We start from the raw sequence: 19,774 nt of genomic DNA on the forward strand, positions 1-19,774 counted from the left end.
TCGGATGCACTGTGTAGAATCAGCTGGAGCTTAAGAGAAACTAGATTGTTGGGGGAAAAGTTTCTTGGAGAAGGAAGATGACAGTATAATATACACACATTAGAGGGTTGGGGAAGAAAGAAGATACACGTCACGAAGTGTGCACCGCATGGCACAGGCAAGGGTAAGCACGGACACTTGAGGGGCTGTGAGAGTCAGAAGGTGACTGCAGAGCTCACTGGGCACATCTAGAGACAGGAGGCCCAGTTGGGAGACACTAACAATACCTTCTGATATTAAATAACGAGGGTCGGGCCTGGACTGCAAGTAAGGGGTGAGATTAGATTACATGTGGAAAGATTAAGAAAGCTTGGTAATGGAGTGGTGACACAGTGAGACAATGATTCCAAGTTTCTGAGCCTGGAAGTGCTAATGAGAGAAATCACAGCATCATCATCCATCTTTGTGTGAGAGATGCTAAGCCTGTAAACAGTTTCTTCCTTTGCTCTGGTACTGCCAAGCATCATCACTCACCTGGATTATTGTACTACTATCACAGAAATGAGCTCCTTGCCCTGACGTTACTACTTATCATCCCATCCCGATAAGCCACCCTCTACCCCAGAGTCCCATCATATTATTTTATTTAATTCCAGTTACTTGGGAGGCTGAGGTAGGAGAATTGCGTGAACCAGGACCTGGGAGTTGGAGGTTGCAATGAGCCAAGATTGTGCCACTGCACTCCAGCCTGGGCTACAGAGTCACACTCTTTCTAAAATAAAAAAAAAAAGTTAGAAATAAGGATTCTATCATTCAAAACACTTCAGATGTGAATATTCATTGCACTTTCTGCTAAGTTACATTTTACCTAGAAAAAGAAATGTAAGGAATACCTTTGGTTATTTCACAACCATACACCCATACTATGATCAGAAACCTCCTAAAAATTAATCAAAGCTCCCTTTCTTAAACTGCAGGTTAAGTATATGTATCATTTTATTTGCATAAAATGATGTGATAGGTTATTCTTCTTCTTAGCATTTTAGAACAAGTATTTTTATAGATCAACATCCAATTATCCACTAAAATAGATTAACCAAATAGGAAACAGTTTACAAAGTACTCTGACTTTGAAATCTGATCCCAAATTCTTCCACAATAGATTTACTGTAATCCACTGTTTTGCTTATGATAAAATTATACTTAGTTTGCATTATTTTTGCTGAAATAGGTGGTGATGAAAGGTGGCTAGAAGTGGGTAGAATACTGAGAATAGAAAATCTGAGATATCAAAGGCAATATGTTATTTCATAGCTAATAAAACAATAACAAAATTCCCCTAGAAGCTCTCATATTAGTTGATTTAATAATGTAAATTCAGTTTCTTCAAATTTCATACTGAAAACCTAAATTATGTGTATTCTGGAGCAGTGCTTTTCTCCTATCTCCTAATAAGAGCTCTATAGGAAAGTAGGCAAGCTACCTACTTCATGTTTGAAGACAATGCCTTCATGTTTGCAAGGCACAAAGTTTGTCACATTTAAAATTCTGAACTTGATATATCTTAAAATCAATAGGTACAATTAATAGGAGATATTTAGTTTTGCTGTTTCACTTCCTCAACCTTAACAAAAAGCTGTTACAAAACTGACTGCAGGGCTTACAATTTCTGGCAACTTTTAATTATGAAAAAGTAGAATTAATGTATTTTTTAAAAGAAAACAAAGCAATCTTACTGCATGCATTTTCTTGGTAGCAATAGAAACTGATTTATCACAGGGAAAATAGAAGTCGCTTGCTGAGAGCCAGGCTGGGCATGTAATTTGCATAGAAGAGGGAGCAGATTGTCAATGCCCTGACCTGTCAAACACAGGTAGGGCCTCGGAGATAATGGGTCCCAGAATACAAAGCTCCATCTTGATCCAGACAGACGCACACAACATGGAGACGCCAGATGGATTAAATGAGAGACAAAAATGCTGGCTTCTGCCATCTCCACAGGAAGAACGTAAGTGCTGCAGAAGATGACAGATACCAGATACCACATGGATCCCACCCCAGTCTCTTGGCCCCATTGCTGTGCCCATGCCATGATTTCCACACTGCTGAGAAGAGGCCAGCCTCTTCAGTGCCATGAATACAGTCACTGGGGAGGTGCTCGACCCAACTGACAAGAGCAATCAACCATGCCTACGCCTACGTGTCTTACTTGTAAAGAGGAAAAGTGCCACATGATGATAGACACCAGAGCCTGCAGCACGGTGCAAGGAGCTCTCTGTTCCTGCTGACCTCCATAACTAGCTTTTCCACAATGGCCCAGTCTCTAGCCACACGTTTCCAGGGTGCACTGCATCCTCAGGAAATGTCCCATGTGACAAAAAGACCGTCTGCCTAGACGATGGTCCTCTTTTCAGATCCAGGTTCAAGGGGGATGTGGCGTTTTAATTTCTACGGGCAGCTGTAACTGAGTCGGACCATTGGGACAAGAAAGAACTCACTTCCCCTGAGGCCCACTTAGCACAGACAATGGAGGATGTTGGACATGCAGCCAGGGGACACATAGCTAAGGGACAAGCCCAGAAAGGCAAAAATGCAAGAGCATAGCCACAGAGACAGCAAGTCCAGAGACTCCGCTGTGCAGGTCCACAGGCCAGACGCTGAAAATGGTGTGGTTAGGAAGCTGAAGGAGGGCTAACTGAGCCGGCCTTCTTTCCAAAGCTGGAGGCAGAAAGTGCCTTCGCGTCTTCAGTTTTACGTAAGCTGACAGCCACCAGCAGTAACACCACATTTGATAGACAATTTTTTTTTTTTTAAACAAAAACAAAGAGTTTGCTGGAGTATTGAAGATCTAGTGCATACAAGGTCCAGTGTGGGATACCTCACTCACCCACTCATCGATTTGGCAGACATTCATTTAATTCTATGATTTGCCAAGCTTTGTGTTTGGTAATGCAAGATGAAAATAGATGGGGTGTTTTCCACATGGGCCTCGCAGAAGGTGAGGGGGTTAGCATGCCAGATGTAGGGCAGTGAGGGGGTACATAGAATCATGGAATGTTAAACTAGGAGGGACTTCGGAAACCAACTAAACCATCTAAGCCAGAACTTTTACAACTTTTTCCTAAATATTCAAAAACACCCTTTTTAAAAACTAAAATTTACGAAGGATCCCCATGTACAGAAGTGAGTAAAAAAACTGTCAAGGTGGTGTTGGGGGGAAGGTGATGTGATGCTGGTGGCCTTTCCCACTCTCCAAACCCACTGAGGTACTGCTCCTGACCAGAGATCACAACACACCAGTTGAAAGTCAATTATCTAGTCCAAATCTTCAGTTTTACAAATGAAGAAACTAAAGCTCAAGCAGCTGAAGTTTTGACTAAAATCCCAAATTACTTAGAAGAATGTAGAGGAGGATGCAAGTCACCTGAATTCCACTTCTGTGTTCATTCCACCCTATAAACACGATTTCAACAACCAAAACTGGAAAAGTTTGGAATTTACAATAGTTGCCATTCATTTGCCATATGCAAAGTTCAGAAAACTGGTATATAAAAAATACTAAAAACAGGACTTTTGAAAAATACAACATTTGCTGGTTGTAGGTGCAGCGTGTTTTAGGGCACCTGCCACACGTGTATTTCCCAGGTCTTGTCCAGAACTTTATCTTTGGTCTGCAAATTGTAATTTGCCTATCCATGTGTTTCATTTCACTTTTTTTCTCTGAAGGACAGATACATGAATGAACTTTAATATACTGTTATTTCTCATTTTGTTTTTTAAAAAATAAGTTTATATAGGGACAAAATCAGATGCCCATGTTGGTGGGACACTCTGGAGGCTGTCCCTACAGAATTAAAAATATACCTTATATTCATATGTATTCTATCTCCTGTTATTTGAAATGAGTGACATATTGTAAGAGCAAACTGCATTTTTTAAGGAAAATTAAATAACATTTTAACCAGAACAAGAAAAAAGTTCAAAAGCATCATCAATTACAGATACTTAAAAAATATATATCAAGGGGCCAAAGCATAGTAATTTTTGATTAAATATACACCCAAGACAGACAGAAGCAAGCTCTATAATTGTCAAGTAATATTGATTAGGATGGCAAGGAACCATTATTACAAAGGGAAAAAACTCAATAGGGTCGAAAGCTTATATGACTCAGGATCTTGGAGACCAGGTTTGGCAGCAAAAATAGTAAATATGCTCTTCATCCTGCAAGAATGGGCTGCATATATTCACAGCCGGGAGGAAGAGGTGGGCCTGGAGAGGACACCAGGAGGCTGCAACTGGGTCTGGAGAGGCTGACCTAAGGAAGTTCTGGGCCTGGAGAGGCCGCCAAAAGTGGAAAACTGGGCCTGGAAAGGCCCAGTTGTGAGGAATCTGATCATAGTGAAAAAAACTGCCTGGATTTAGATGGAGAATCAGGTGGAGGCGGAGAGAAGTGTAGCAATCCTCTAAGTTATGCTTCGCATATTATATTATGACAGAAATATTCATCTTCCCAAACACATTATATGTATAAGCAAAATACTTAAGTTTTTCCTTATTCTCAAAATGTGATCTTTGTTACTTAAAACTCTTCTTCCCACAAAAGTCTTCCTTAGGTATAAGTAATTTACAATCTACACAAATCATCTCTGGTCTCTGCTTTAGCTTTATTCTATGGTCCCTCCAACTATTCTTACAATAGTTTGATGAGTGAGTCACATTTGAGGTTAAAACACTAAAAGGTAAATTAGTAGTTATGAACAATGTAAGATAATCAACAATTTTCACTATTAGGACTCCTAAGCCCTTTTGCTTCTTGGTAAATATATCAGTAGAATTTTTCCATTATTTTTTAATAGAATGGTTACTTCAATATAAGAAATGTTTAACTCTCTGGAAGGACATATTTGTACCTATCTATAAATTTATTTTTTATTCAATAAACCAAGGAAAACATTCATATTAACCTTTGACTTTTAATAATCTTGGCTTTATATATTTTGCAATTTCAAAATATATACACACAAATATAGCTTGCTAGTTTAGTTATAGGAAAGCAAGAGTAATTCCTGAAAGCAAAAAAAAAAAAAAAAAATACGTTTTTAAGATCACAGATTATTACAGATACTCAATGGAGACATCCTATTTGAGACACTACAAAGTAGTGATTTTCAAACATTTTTATCTCAGGATGACTTTACACCCCTGAAAATTATTAAGCATTCCAAATAACTTTTTTTATATGTGGATTATATCTAGCAACATGGTACTGAATTAAAACTGGGAAAGTTTTAAAATATTACTTTTTAAAAACAAGCAACTTCTTGTTAACAGAAATTACATTTTTACCAAAAAATATATATATTCCAAAAGAAGTGAGAACGGCACTGTTAAATATTTTTTCAAAATTTTTAGTTTAATATTGGCCTATAAGACAGATTCTCATATCTGCTTCTGCATTCAATCTAATGCAGTATCACAGGACATGTGGCCTCCAGAAAACCCCAGTGTATACTTATAAGAGAATGTGAGTAAAGGGCAAATAATATCGTCTTCTGATTATGAAGTAAGAGGTTATTAGACCTCAGAGATCTCAGAGATTCCCCTGAAGAGTCTTAAAAAACCCCCAGAGCTCCCTGGAGCTCACTTTAAGAAACAGAGTCTAATTTTAATTATTATTCTTTCAGCCATTATAAACTTACAGGTCTCCATGCCTTCATCATCATCATCTACCGCAGGTTTATCATAAGATTTGTCGATGGCAGCTCTGAAGCTCTCATTGCATCCCCTGCCTCTGATTATCCGCGGCCGTGGACGATGGAAAGGAATATCCCCATTCAAAGTCACCTCGGCAACTGCGGTCTGCAGACTCTCTAATGAGCTTGACTTCTTCAGACCCAGGGAAGGACCCACATCTCTGCTGGGAGAACCTGGGAGGTTTACAAAAAAAAAAAAATGTTAGTGTGAACTAGTGAAAAGTATGTACCTGAATATGCACTGTCGAAAACTTCAGGTACATAACAATTATTTGCTCAATGATGAGTTCTGGAATGTAGATGGAAAAGACAAAGAATAAATGAAGTAATAGTTGCTAATTTTTATTTTTCCCAAATTTATACTAGATTTGGTCTATTTTCTCTCTTTGCATTAGGAAAAACTCTAAGTCTTTACTTTTTAAAAAAAAAATTCAACAGATGAAATTGTTGTCAAATCGTTTTGCTCCAGTAATAGAAATAATCTAAAAGAACCAGAATAACCTGGAAGCTCATTTGAAAAGCAAGGGAAGATGAGGAGAAGGCTAAGGTAAACAACCAAGAATAAGCTTTGCACTTAATTAAAATCTTTTTTTTTTTTGGCAATTTAAAATTATTTAGAACAGAAGCTAGACATGCACATCAATGTGCTCTGTCAAGTCTCTTCCTTGTTAAACTGCAGACCCACAACACTGCATAAGGAGTAAGACCACGGGGGCCAACATGTCACCAAAACAGTTAGGGCAACCTGGCAGCAGGTAGAAACCCAACCCTGGGAAATATGGATATTCTATAGAAAGAGTAACACAAGCTTTGAACGGAAACATTACATAAGGGCTGTCTCTCAGAGGGAAATAAAAAAGGAGAGACTGGATATGAGTACTTCTATCTCTAGGCCTGGGAACAATATGTTTGAAAAACAGGTGATGGACAGAAGAAAGACGACTTAGCAATTAACCAGAACATTTCATGAGGATGACAGGGACAAATTCCGGGAATTAAAAATTCGGCTCTATTTCCTGAGGATCTAGGGCAGAAGGACCCAAGATAATACCAATAGTACCAAGTTGTGGAAGGCAATCAAAACTGATTTCTTTAACCAGGTAAGACAGCCTTATCCATCACTGCCTGACCTGACACTCAAAGGTAGACTAATTTAGCTTCCGGATGACTGAAATACCAGCTCTACACCACCACCGGGGCAATCCAGGTTATAGAACTGGTTCTTCATATATACTGTCAAAAAGACAGGTGAAAAAAATAGAGGGTAGGAAAAACAAAATAGTTTATCTCTGCATGGGGTCATCAGCCCATATGTTGATCATGTTATTACCCAGAAGACAAATAGTTGTGACATAGGCTTTCCACAGCTCAGAAAATAAAACAGAATTAAAATTACACTGAAAGACTCAAAACAAAATTTAATTTTTTAAGATTCACTGATGTTACATGAAGCTATTTTGGGTAAGAATAGATATGTTTAAAATGTAGCACAAACAGGAAGACAAACACATGATTCTAATGAAGAAATAATATTCCACAAATTGTTGTGCTGGAAAGAAAAAGATGTCATATTTAGCTTTCTCAATGCAGGTTTGTCTATATTTCTTTATTTTATGACAAAAGTTCATAAAATTTATTTCCTTGAATGAGATCCATCTTACTTTTTCTGGTTAGCACTACAATTTTTGACAACTGCATTTTCTAAATTACTCATAAAAGTCATGTCATGGGAAGGAAAATGAATTTTGTCCCAAAAACCTACATAATAAGAAATCAAGGAATAAAAAAGAATGGGAAAAGATCATTCCTGGGCAGGGATATTTACCTTTATAGTTTCTAGAATTAGCACTGGAAAGATCCTTTTGTGAATAAATGCCTATCAATTTTCATAATTTACCAGCTATATTTGGCTTCCATAAACGTGTATTGGGCAAATGTTTGGTGCTTTCTTGAGTTTATTAAGGATATGTGTATGTGTGTATGTATTTGTATGTGAGTATATATCATGAATAAAGATTTCATGCTTCCAGAAAAAATTCTCATAAAAACATCATTTATATATATTAAGCTTTTCTTTATGTAAAGTTAGCTGAGATTTTACTTAGTGTACTGACAGCAATAAAAACTTAAATAATGAATTTCAGAAATGGCATGAGTATGCATTAAAATTGAGTGTCCCTAAGCATAAACACAGGCAAACTTGGAAAGAAAAACAATGGTCAAAGTATAATTCAATAAACGATAATTTTGTAAGCGCAATTCAGAGCTTACCTACCTATTTGTTTCCCTAAATTCATAACACTCTGAAATAACCTTTTGGCAAACTGTTGACCATTGTGGATGGTGGGCCCTGAGTTTGTGGAAGGTCAATGAACTACTCTCTGTATATTTATGTATAGATGAAAACTTTCATAATAAAAAATTATACAAAATGTCAATTATCTACAACTTCTGAATCTGTAACACAGATCAGCAAACTGTGCGTCAAATGTGGAAAATTTTACTGGAACACAGCCATGCCCATGTATTTATATATTGTCTATGGCTACTTTCATTCAACAATGGTAGAATGTAAAAGTTGCAACAGAGATCTAAAATATTTACCATCTGTTCCTTTACAGAAAAAGCTTGCTAACTTTCGATTTATAATACGAGTAACATACACTTTAGTACTATATTTGACCAAGAAACTATAACAAAGGTTTTGAATGATATGTTAGGATTTCCCAGTTAAGTTATTAAAATTCCTAACACATTGATTCAGTCAAGTGCCTTTAGAAAAAAATTAAAAGGATTCCCTAACACTACAAACTTAGCATTTTACTAGTAATGAAAATTGAAAAAGTCTTTTTGTACATAAAATATATGGAAAAGACTGTTTTTATTTACACCATAAAAGTCAGTATCTTTTGTCTTAATTTTAAAACAATATTTTAAGCTCTTACTTTACACAAATCTTTTAGGTCATTAGCATACTTTGCTAATCTTTATACTTCAAGAATGAAACCATTAGAAATCCAATTTTCTTCTTATACCTGTTCTCCCTTGTTATAATTTGTGGAGAAATATTTATCCCCAAAATATGATACAAGATTCCTAAATCTGGGAAAAAAAAGAGGGAAATCATAATCATACTACTTTCCTAGATCTGTTTCCTATTCCTATTTAGTAATATCCCTCTTGCCAAAAAAAAAAAAAAAAAAAGAAAGGAAAGGAAAGGACGTCTTTTGCAAGGGGCAGAGGGAAATGTAATTCAATTTTCATTATGAAAGGCTTATGGCTAGGCTAGACAGATGTTCAATGCTAAAATGCCACTATGATTCTCCCAAAAACCTTTGGACTAATCTATAAAATCATAATCTTTCTTGAAAACTCAAGTGAAGTGACAAAAGAAAAATAAGTGAAAATCTTTTCACTCTCTAATATTAGGGGACAGGGACATAATAAAATATCTACTTTAGGTATTTTATTCATTTAGATGTAAAATCAACAGACCAAGTATTCTGACATCTTTGTAATAGCTTTTTGCCCCAAGATTTTCTAATTTAATTTGGTAGAATAGACTGCACAAAGTGCAAAAAAAAAAAAACAAACAAAAACCAAAAAAAAAAAACAAAAACCAGTTCTTTTTCTCTAGAATCTAGCACAGTTTGATTTTTGATTAGACTATAAAATCTGCCTTGAAACTTATGTAATGACTTTCCATGAAAGTTATCTAATGCATTGAGTTATAACTTGGATATCATTATGTTGTAGATCACAATAAACTGTCCTTTTCCTTATAGTAGCTGTGAGTTGGTTAAATTAAGTATTTTTCTTATTTTACCTAACTGACATTGTATATGAAGTCAGGTCCTTTAACCTGAGCAGCTCAATTTGGTTTTTATGACTGTTTACTTGGATCAGGATTATTGCTTATACTGCTAACTCTGAAAACTAACTACTATTTTACATATGTGAACTATCCCATAACATTTCTCTTTAGCTCTGATTCAATAAACTTTAGGTTTCATAAGAACAACAAACAACTCAGTAAGGGATAAGGCTACGGTTAATTGTCTTGCAATACAGTTAATCTTATGATTTATTAGATGTCTTTTTTACAATCTCTTATACTCCAAAGAATATAACTCCAACCATGTCCACAATAATTTTTACATATATATATGTGGGATACACACTTGTTAAGCAGGCTAAAACTAATTTACTACTGCAAGTTAAAAATGCAAATTGAAGCTAATTAGTGCTAAGTAGTGTAACTACATCATACTGGATACAGATTAAAACACTATTCCAAACTTATAATAAGTCATAAATGGTCAATTATACAAAGCACGTTAACTACACTTAAAAGACTTTCCTGTGATTACTGTCATACAATAACATAAAAATCAAAATCGATGACTATAATGCAATCCCAGTTCAATATAATCCATTGTTTCTATGGAATGATTTGGCAGTATTTTAGAAGTAACGAATTTAGAACAAGCTCACAAAGTTAAGATATGAAGCCATATGCATTATATAGTCTAATACAACGTCAGGTTAATTATAAGCTAATTCCAGCATCAAAAAAAGAATACGCTTTTCTGAATGACTAATGATAGTAATACCGGACGTTGTCCTACGATGAAAAATATTTATATTGGCACTATTGTCTTTCAAATCAAAATCACCACTCTGAAAATCACTTTTTGGATGTTAACCTAGACATCACATAGCTGACTTAAAAACCTAGGAGTCTACCATAACAGATCATGTTTGCAGGATTTTGATTTTTTTAAAATTGGGATAAAACATCCTTACATGAATATAATTAAGAAAATCTAGGTTGTTTCTAGCCTTTTTGAAGCAGTAAATTATATTACTATTTAGTAAGTACACCACTGATAAATTTCTACTAACAGAAAATATTTCTTTTCTTATGTAATTTGATTTCTCACAATGAAAACATCTGCGTAAGACTGGAATATGTATGTTTACATGGCATATGATTGGCAGCTCTATAATTGTGATAAGCTCTGTGGGCCATGGTTTCTATGGCAACAGTCTAACTGTCCATTCTTACCTGCTTTCTGGTCATCCACTGTACTGAGTTTAGTCTCGTCAGCTACTGTTAAAAGGTAAATGTATAATGGTTAGCCCAGTTAGTTCCCATAGCCCATCATGCTTCCACCATTCCCAGATCTTTTTAGTTAGGTGACGATCCTCAGCTAATATTTCATGCAAATACTATGAAACATCAAGCAAACATTCATAATCAAAAAAGGAGGAAAAAAAAGCAGTGTCTCCATGCAATATGCCAGTCATTTCATTTCACAGACATGTGTGTTATATGTTAGCATATCATAATTAGCCAAGGCAATGCATCACCAAATTTTTCTTTATGCATATGATAAATTAATGCTTTTAGTCTTGGAATACAAACAGCCACCAGAGAACAGCATAAGTTACAGTTGATTAACAAAGGTTTTAAATCATTCAGTGTATAAATATAATTAATTATTTTACTTTTTTTTTTTTGGTGGATTTGGATTTAGAGACACTATCTGATTGGTGTTTGAACAACTATGATTATTTTCCTCCTCTCATTTGCTCTTAAATACTTTCTATAATAAATATTCTCAAATTATTACTTTGATTAAATGCCTTATCAAAATATGAAAGCTTCCAATAAATAAACCTTAAAGAACAGCAATGAAAGGAAGACATCATGAAGTAACCAAATTCTAGACATGGATTGAGATAATGGTTTCTCTCCAAAATTTTCTCTTCTAGTTCAAAAATCCCACAACCAACCAAATACAATTTCAACGAAATTGGTTTTAAATAGCCAAAGTGTTAAAACATTTTATTTTGTAAAATAAAGATACATGGACATAGCATGATATGCACATGTGTTTGTTTCCATTCTCTTAAGAAAACATATATATTAACATATTGCATATTATGTAAACATGCCACTTACGAGTAATATTGTTATCTCAAACTGGGAGAAAAACTAATTTTTGCCAAATTGCCACATTTCACATTTATTTTCTCTATTGCTCAAAGTAAACAGACATCTGCTTGGGACCATCAATTTTATCCTGAAAGCATTTAAACCTTATTTAGATAAAGATTCATGGAGATTGTACTCACTACCTAAATCCATGCTTTTTGATTTTCGTGTTTTAACGAAATCCAATTGACTGGCATCTGAAAATTGCTTTGTGCGTTTTTCTGACATACTCTGACGTCCAAATCCTTCTCGTTGAAAAGCAAGAACTGGATCAACATCTGGACTCAAAGAGCTGGAGTGAAGAAAAATATAAACATAAAAATATTTACTAAAAATAGCACACATCCATTTTAGGGAGGTTCATACATACCTGCAAGTATAAATATATATATGTATATTCCTCAAGAAAAATTGAACTAAATAATACAATACAGTCCATTAAAAAAAAACTGTGGCTGTATAGAAGGTGACAGAAAAATACAAAATTAATTTAACATTTAGAGTAACTCTTTCTCCATGTGAATTTTCTCCTTCTCTACTTTCCTCTGTGTTTCTTCACTCTACTTGACAGTACAGAATTACTTCAAGGTGATCATAAAAAATGAGCCTGATATTAGAAAAATTGAATTTTTCAGGAAACCTGTCATATATTATACACAAACACTAGCAGTGAACAAGTGACCATATAAATTGTAATTAAATAGAAGTTTCAAAAACAGTATATTCTAGCCTTATGTATCTTTTATGTTGTTTTAAAGAAAAAAAATATGTCACTATGGCATGCCATTTCATAAGGCTGCAGTTTCTCTGAAATATTAAATCAATAAAGAAACCAATTCAACAAACATTTATTAGAACCTATTCTGATTAAGGCATTGTGCCAGGTACATAGGTCCAAATAACAGATAAGAAAATCCCTGTACTCTATGAGCTCATAAGAAAAATACTAAACCAGAAGTATGAAACAGATGCTGAGGATGCATAGATGAGTGAATAAACAGTATATGAGAATCAGGAAGAACCTGACTAAGTTTAGATGACATTTGATTTGGGTGACACCAACACAGTGGCTCAAGTGGGGATGATGAGGAAGCATATGGCAAATCCCTGGCAACAGGATGTCTTCTGAAGTGTTCCTCCAATGCAAGTGGTTGAAGATGTCCCAGAATCACTCCTGTTTGTAAAAATCTGTGAACACATTCTAAAGTGCTATAAGGTGTTCTAGCCACAGTTCATAATATGAAAAGGGTTTTCTCTGTGCTGGGCACATTGGGTAAGTAAGTATACTAGCTCTACTATATCAGGTCCAGCCACCTTGCCTATCTGGTCAGGTGAGAGAACATCCCTCTACAGCTAACTGAGCACACTAAAAACGCCCAGGGCTCCTTCCACTGTCAGCTGAATTTATGATAGTCTTCCTCGTGTTTCTGATGGAAGCAAGCTTTTCTAACCCTTTATGGTCTTATAAGAACTATCATTCATACTAGTAAAAAGACAATCAACCTTTGGATCTACATCAGAAATGTAGTTGCAATTTACTGTGAATGAAATGAGAGTTGGCTCTTAAAGAGCTATGGTAAAAGTTTGAAAAGTAAGATAGCAGGCAAAAGCCCTGCCACTGGGTAGGGTGACTTGAAATGTTTGGAGCTCATCATGTATTAAATATGCTCAATAAAGAGAATAGTTGTCTCATTCACTTAAAAAGCTAATGAGAGAATTCAGCAACCTAAGGTGAAAGCCCCATTTAAATTGCTAACTACTAAACAAGTCAGTCATCACCCAATGAAGACTATCTCAAATTATCAAATACAAATTATGATGACAGACATCTACCCTCCGATGCCCCTTCACATACTACTATGCTTTGGTGTAAATGGCTTATATGATGACAGCACATACACCCAAGTGAAAAAACACACTTCTAGACGTAAAAAATCCAAACCCATATGACAAGTAATATGACACAATCTTGCAGCAGCAAAATCTAAATAATATATTTCCAATAATTCTTTTATATATTGTCAGTGGATCTCTTCAGTCACTCTGTACATGCTAACTAATTCTTTTTACCTCTTCTAGAATAATTTAAAATTTCAACTCCCTACTTGGGAGGCTGAGGCAGGAGAATGGTGTGAACCCGGGAGGCGGAGCTTGCAGTGAGCCAAGATCGCGCCACTGCACTCCAGCCTGGGCAACAGAGCAAGACTCCGTCTCAAAAACAACAACAACAACAACAAAACCTCAACTCCAATACTGCATCAAACTTGTGAACAGAATGCATTTGAAATACAGTGTTAGTAGAAATAAATTGCTGGTAAAAGATTTTTCAAAGAAATACAAATTGTCACTGTCAATCTTGCCTGAAAACCACATATTGGTGCATCTTTAATTTTATATCCTCTAAAATTATGTTACTATTAAGATTAGAATTTGCTGTTATTTCCTTTCCCCCAGAAACACATTATTAATGTTCTCTCAATTGATTAATGGATTGAAAATAGTATATTCTAAAAAAAAAAAAAGAAAATAGTATATTCTATAAGTAAACAAATAAGTTTAGCCATTTGACATAGCCTTTGACAACTGTGCAGTAAACTACAGATACAATTTAAAATGTCAAATGAGTTTGTGCATTAGTAAGAGTCTTAAAATAACTAAATATTCTTAAACTATGACAAAATTAATTCTTCCCTATCAATATTCCCATTAAACTTATTTCAGACACAATAAACAGTACACTGGAATATTTAACAAGTTAGATTGCAGGAATGACAGCTGATTCTTTAAAGAATGTAACCATATCCTGACCCCTAATGTTATTAAAATTCCAGTTATTAATCCTGTCTTATTGGCCTTTTGTTTTCATAGCATTTTCATCAAGGATTAGAGAAGATATTGTCAGGCTGGAAAAGCTTGCATTTTCTGCTGTGATTCAGAACAGCTGGCATTCTTGTTTGGATAACCCTTCATTCATATTATTTTCTTTGCCCCACATTCCCCACAGCAAAATTATACAAGTCCTCACCATTTTGCAAATCCCCCTTAGGGAAATTAACGCCATAATCTATCGCTTCTAGTTATTTATCTATTTTCACTAATATACTGCTTTATAAGGCCCCAAAGACTATGACCACCTCCACAATTTCTCATCATGGTAGAGATTTAAAGGCTTTTGTCCCTAAGATGAAGACTGCGTCTATCTAATCCTTGATTTCTCTGTTGTTACTTTCATTTTCAGAAAGAGATATGAGACACAGCAGTCAATGTAACACCAACTGCAGATTTCAAATGGGTTTTTACTTTATATTGTAGTCTTCCCTTCTATGTTTAACCAAAAACCTCATTCAAAGATGGGCCATTATCATGCAGGTTTGAGTGTAGTTCTATTTTTAAATCCTGTACTTTCAAAAAGAGAATTTAAAAAGAAAGAAATGAAAAGCTAGAGATGAACTTTTCAAGGTCCCAAATAAGAGGTGTGATTTATTCTAAGAGAACATCTTCATAATTAACAGATAAATGAACTGTATTTTGTGTGTTCATGTGGAGAGTCAGGGAAGAGGACTGGGGGAGTGGTTCACTTTGTTAAGATCATCACTAAAAATGTTAACGCAAATAAATGCCAGTCCCCTAGACACCTCCTATCTAATATTTAATGTTGACACAAGCCAGAAAAACAGCAGGAAGCAGGAATGGCTAAGTGGTGAAGAAACAACACCATAACATTTAAATATGATTTTGCTGATATATTCATAAAAGACCCCAGAGAAAGGGCAATGAGAAAATTCTGGTACAATACTTCACATAGTTTGTGTTAATTATCACTACAACCTTGCGAGGTCATCCCCAAGAGGAGCTTTGCTTTTGCTTATTGATGTATATAATTACTAGGCATAAACATTAAGGCACACATCCACCTTCATGAGCCACACATTGGCTCAGTAGTATCAAATGGTTTCTTCTATTTTGAAAGACACAGGAGAAAAAATAGCAGGGAGTGCCCCAGAAGTCACTATGTTAAAAGCAATTACAAAGCATTTTAAACAGTATGGTTATAGCGCTCTGAAAAAAAAAAAAAAACACTTTAAAAAAAGCCTCCTCCCACTCTTAGAACACATCAACTCTTAGTTTTGCAAAGTTATCTAATTGTCGCCATCAATTTAGGGAGTTGCCAAGAATTTATTTATTTAATTGAAAAACAATGCATCAAATTAACACAGATGTGAAATAAATCATAAACAGTGAAAGTGAAAAACAAATGAGCACGGTTTTTTGATTGGTAGTAGTTTTGTCATTGTTTTGGTTATATTACTGACTATAGCTCTTGAAGGCTAAAACAATTAAATTTACAGGGTTGGGGTATAATCTTTTATTAAAAGAGCATAAGTATATAAAAACCATGAAGACAGAGCATGGCTATTAAAAAAATGATTAACTGTATTTAGCGGTAAGCCACTTAAACATAAAATGGGACTGTAATTAATTCATGTTTTCCAACCCTGGACGATGAGCTTACCAGTCGGCTGAATCACTGATTGCAGCCTTGGCCCAAGTACCAGCATCTGCCGTCACGAACCCCACATCATCATGGGAGCTGGAAGAGGACTGGTCAGAGAGATGTGGAGGAAGCACTGGCAACCTGTCATCTTCTATAATGACAGTGTCATCTTGGGGCATATTCACTGTAGGGGACAGCTGGTATTTACCTGTCCAGTGAAAAAAGAAGAAGAGAAATTCTAGACATCGATCAAAGTGTTACATCTATTAATTTTAATACTTTGCTATATTAGTCTAACTTTCCACATATCTGCTCAACCTGGTAGAACAAAACAGAATTTAGCACATTTATTTTTCATAAATGATTGTCAAACAGAGACCTCGAGTCTATTACTACCTCTGATGCTACAACTATATAGCTCAGGGCAATGCATGCAATTTTTCTGGTTTTAAGTTTCCTAAAGCCAAAGATACTCTCTCAAATGTCTTCTAATGTGAAAATGCTACATGCATTCTAAACTGTGAATGTCCTTTGAAAAATTACCAGGAAATTTACAAAGCCCCATTAACTTGCATTGTTTATTCATTCATTCACTGAGCAACTGCTGCAGAGCAGGTACTGCAAGACACAGTCTCTGTCCTTAAAGGACGTATGCCCTAGTGAAGGAGAAAGAATTACAAGCAGTGATAATTGTATGGTGGTGTAGAGATGAGCCCAAAGCCATTCACTTGTGTTGTAATTGCCTGGGTTACTGGGGGTAGGAAGTGCTGGAAATCTTGGCAAAAGCTAACATGAGAATTAGGTTTTAAATGGTCAATATTATCTCTTCTGCCAGAAGAAATGATGATATTTATTTTAGATAGCAACAACATCATTATTAAATGCATGATGGAGAAAAGCCCATGATGCAGTCAGATGACACTTAAAAGATGAGTATCAACAGAAACAAAGCCTAGAAAAGGAGAGACACCTGGAGTGATCTTGATGCAAAAAATTAGGATCTGAGTGGCCAGAGGTTTTTCAGGCCATGACTGAGGATGTTGGGATGGCATACACAAGCGTGAAGGATTTTTAAAAGTCTGTATTCTATTGTTCTAGACATTTCAGCAAAGGAGCAAAATTTATTTAAATTGCTACATCTTTTCAGGATAACCCACAAAAAGTAAACTTGCTGGGGATTTCAACTGCATTCCTCATTTAACATCAACTACACTATTGTAGTAATACTGTAAGTTCACTGAAAACTCTTCTCAGCATGTTACCAAGAAAAACTTTCTACTTTGATTTCAAATGCACCCATTTTGACAAACTATGAAAATTAACAGCTTATATAAATGCTAATGATAAAAATGTAAATCAAATGTAATACTTAGCCATTTCCCTTACCTGAATTCAAATTACTCATTTATTTCTAATACAGTGTTAGAATATTAGGATAGAAACCTGTTCAGCAAAAGTATCATTCATCAATAAGGTGGGACTTTCTAGCACTATTAGCCAAAGAAATGTTTCCTTCTCAAGACATACTTTTTTTCTTCAAAGTATATAGAATTATAAAACCAGTTACCCCAATGGACAACTCACCACTGATGAGGCATGTCACAATATTAAATACCAAATCCTCACATGGGCATAATTTATTAAAAGGAAATATTACAGTATAATCATAGTGCATTCATTTTTAAACACAAAACTAAAACTTCTGGTTTTACACAATATATTCTGAGAGATGGCCTAATAAGCAATATGGAACACTGAAAGGTGCATATGATTTTTTTTGTAATCTGTTGTTCTGAGTAGAAATATACCTTAACTGTTGTGATACAATATTGTATACATAGATAAATGGCAAGAAATCTTCCTCATAGTAAGAAAATAATTTAGCATTATTTTTCTCACCCATGATTTGAAAGGCTAATATTTCACAAGATTTGAAAACCCATATTTTCCATTTAACATGCTTGCCAGGAATATAGTTTTGGGTTATGGCTCCAAGATTATACCAGGGTAATGGACAGCTAAAAAACTTAACTACATATTCTACTAAGCTCCACCTAGACAATACAACGATCCCTTAATTATGTTTTCTAGTAGCTGGCACATCATAAATGTGAAACCTTCTATGACTTGAGAAGGCTTCAATTTATTTCTGATAGGCAAACTTTCCTCTTTCTTCAACTAGTTAACTAGTGACCTACAAACTAAGTAAACTACTCAGTATCTTGTAGAGGAGTGAAACAATGAAATACAAAATGTTTGTTTACTAAACATTTATTCATTGGCAAATTTACATAGAAGGTAACACCACACAGGATACTAGAGGAAAACTGTGCCAGTGACATGACTCACAATAAAAACATTAATGTTCCATTTTTCTGTGTCAAATTGCTAAGATAAAAATGTTCTAAATATGTCTTCTTAAACTCACCACATATATATGAATATACAAACTACTGAGATAAATTCTAAAATGGATAAAACAGATTTGTTTTGTTTTAAAAAGAAAAATTATTCAGCTAAAAAAGTTGAGAAATAGTTGAAGTCCCAGGCTTACAAATGACAATGTGTGATGTCTTTTACGAAATGGATGTGCTGGTTAAATTAGTTATGCCGATTATCCTTGTTGCTGGTTTTTTGTTTTTTTTTTTTTTGATATGGAGTCTCACTCTGTTGCCCAGGCTGGAGTGCTGTGGTGCGATTTCAGCTCAATGCAAGCTCTGCCTCCTGGGTTTAAGCGATTCTCCTGCCTCAGTCTCCCCAGTAGGTGGGACTATGGGTGTGCACCACCACATCCGGCTAATTTTTGTATTTTTCGTAGACACCGGGTTTCACATGTTGGCCAGGCTGGTCTTGAACTCCTGACCTCAGATGATCCACCTGCCTGGGCCTCCCAAAGTGCTGGGATTACAGGCATGAGCCACTGTGCCCAGCTGCCTTGTTGCTGTTTTTTATTGTTAGTTAAGAGAGACCAAACATTAGAAAAATGTTTAAGGCTTTTCAAAGGAAGAATCCTATGTAGGCAGCCCCACTACAGGTTACTTTCTGATGAATGTCCAGGACTATTACAAAATCCATGATTGTGGAAATTCTGTCAAAAGAGATGACAGTTAGAGAAATCTTGCCTTTGGTCACAATCCTGGCTGACCCCAACAGAAGCTAAGGAAATCCTAATCAGGTGTGACTCATGATAAAGAAAAACATGCATCCAAATTTTGGTTCAGAAGTACAGAAAGTGTGCAACTTCTGTCAAGTTAATTAATGTATTTGCTCCATAACTCCCCGACATATAAGGTAAGTCGGTTGGAGTATGTGGTTTGAAGGCTGTTTTCAAAGATTTAACGTCTTTGATTTTTTTAGTCACCATGGGTGCCAGGATAGAATAAGATCTGGAGACTTTCGAATAACTGCTTACAGATGTAGATAATTATACATTGATACTAATAAAGAATGAAGATCTCAGCATTCCCCAGAGAGGGCTATTTTTAGAAAAAGGAAATAGCCAAAAATAAAGTAAAACAAAAAACATCATGGGATATCAGGACT

The 19,774-nt window shown here is 35.3% G+C and overlaps 1 protein-coding gene across 34 annotated transcripts in view; it reads right to left on the minus strand.

Annotated features, from left to right (window-relative positions):
- Positions 1 to 19,774, minus strand: part of PARD3 (par-3 family cell polarity regulator) — a 713,016-nt gene that overhangs the window by 220,456 nt on the left and 472,786 nt on the right. For 10 of the 34 annotated variants that reach the window (XM_024253530.3, XM_024253528.3, XM_024253521.3 and 7 more), the window contains 4 exons: positions 16,250 to 16,439; positions 11,877 to 12,028; positions 10,804 to 10,848; positions 5,682 to 5,909 (listed from right to left, as the gene is read on the minus strand). In XM_024253530.3, the coding sequence (XP_024109298.2) occupies positions 5,682 to 5,909; positions 10,804 to 10,848; positions 11,877 to 12,028; positions 16,250 to 16,439 (615 nt within the window). The remainder of the gene's footprint in view (positions 1 to 5,681; positions 5,910 to 10,803; positions 10,849 to 11,876; positions 12,029 to 16,249; positions 16,440 to 19,774) is intronic. The other 24 variants (XM_024253534.3, XM_063727281.1, XM_063727280.1 and 21 more) reach the window with 4 other exon arrangements.

Source organism: Pongo abelii, chromosome 8 (genome assembly GCF_028885655.2).
Source record: "Pongo abelii isolate AG06213 chromosome 8, NHGRI_mPonAbe1-v2.0_pri, whole genome shotgun sequence".
Classification (NCBI taxonomy): Eukaryota; Metazoa; Chordata; class Mammalia; order Primates; family Hominidae; genus Pongo; species Pongo abelii.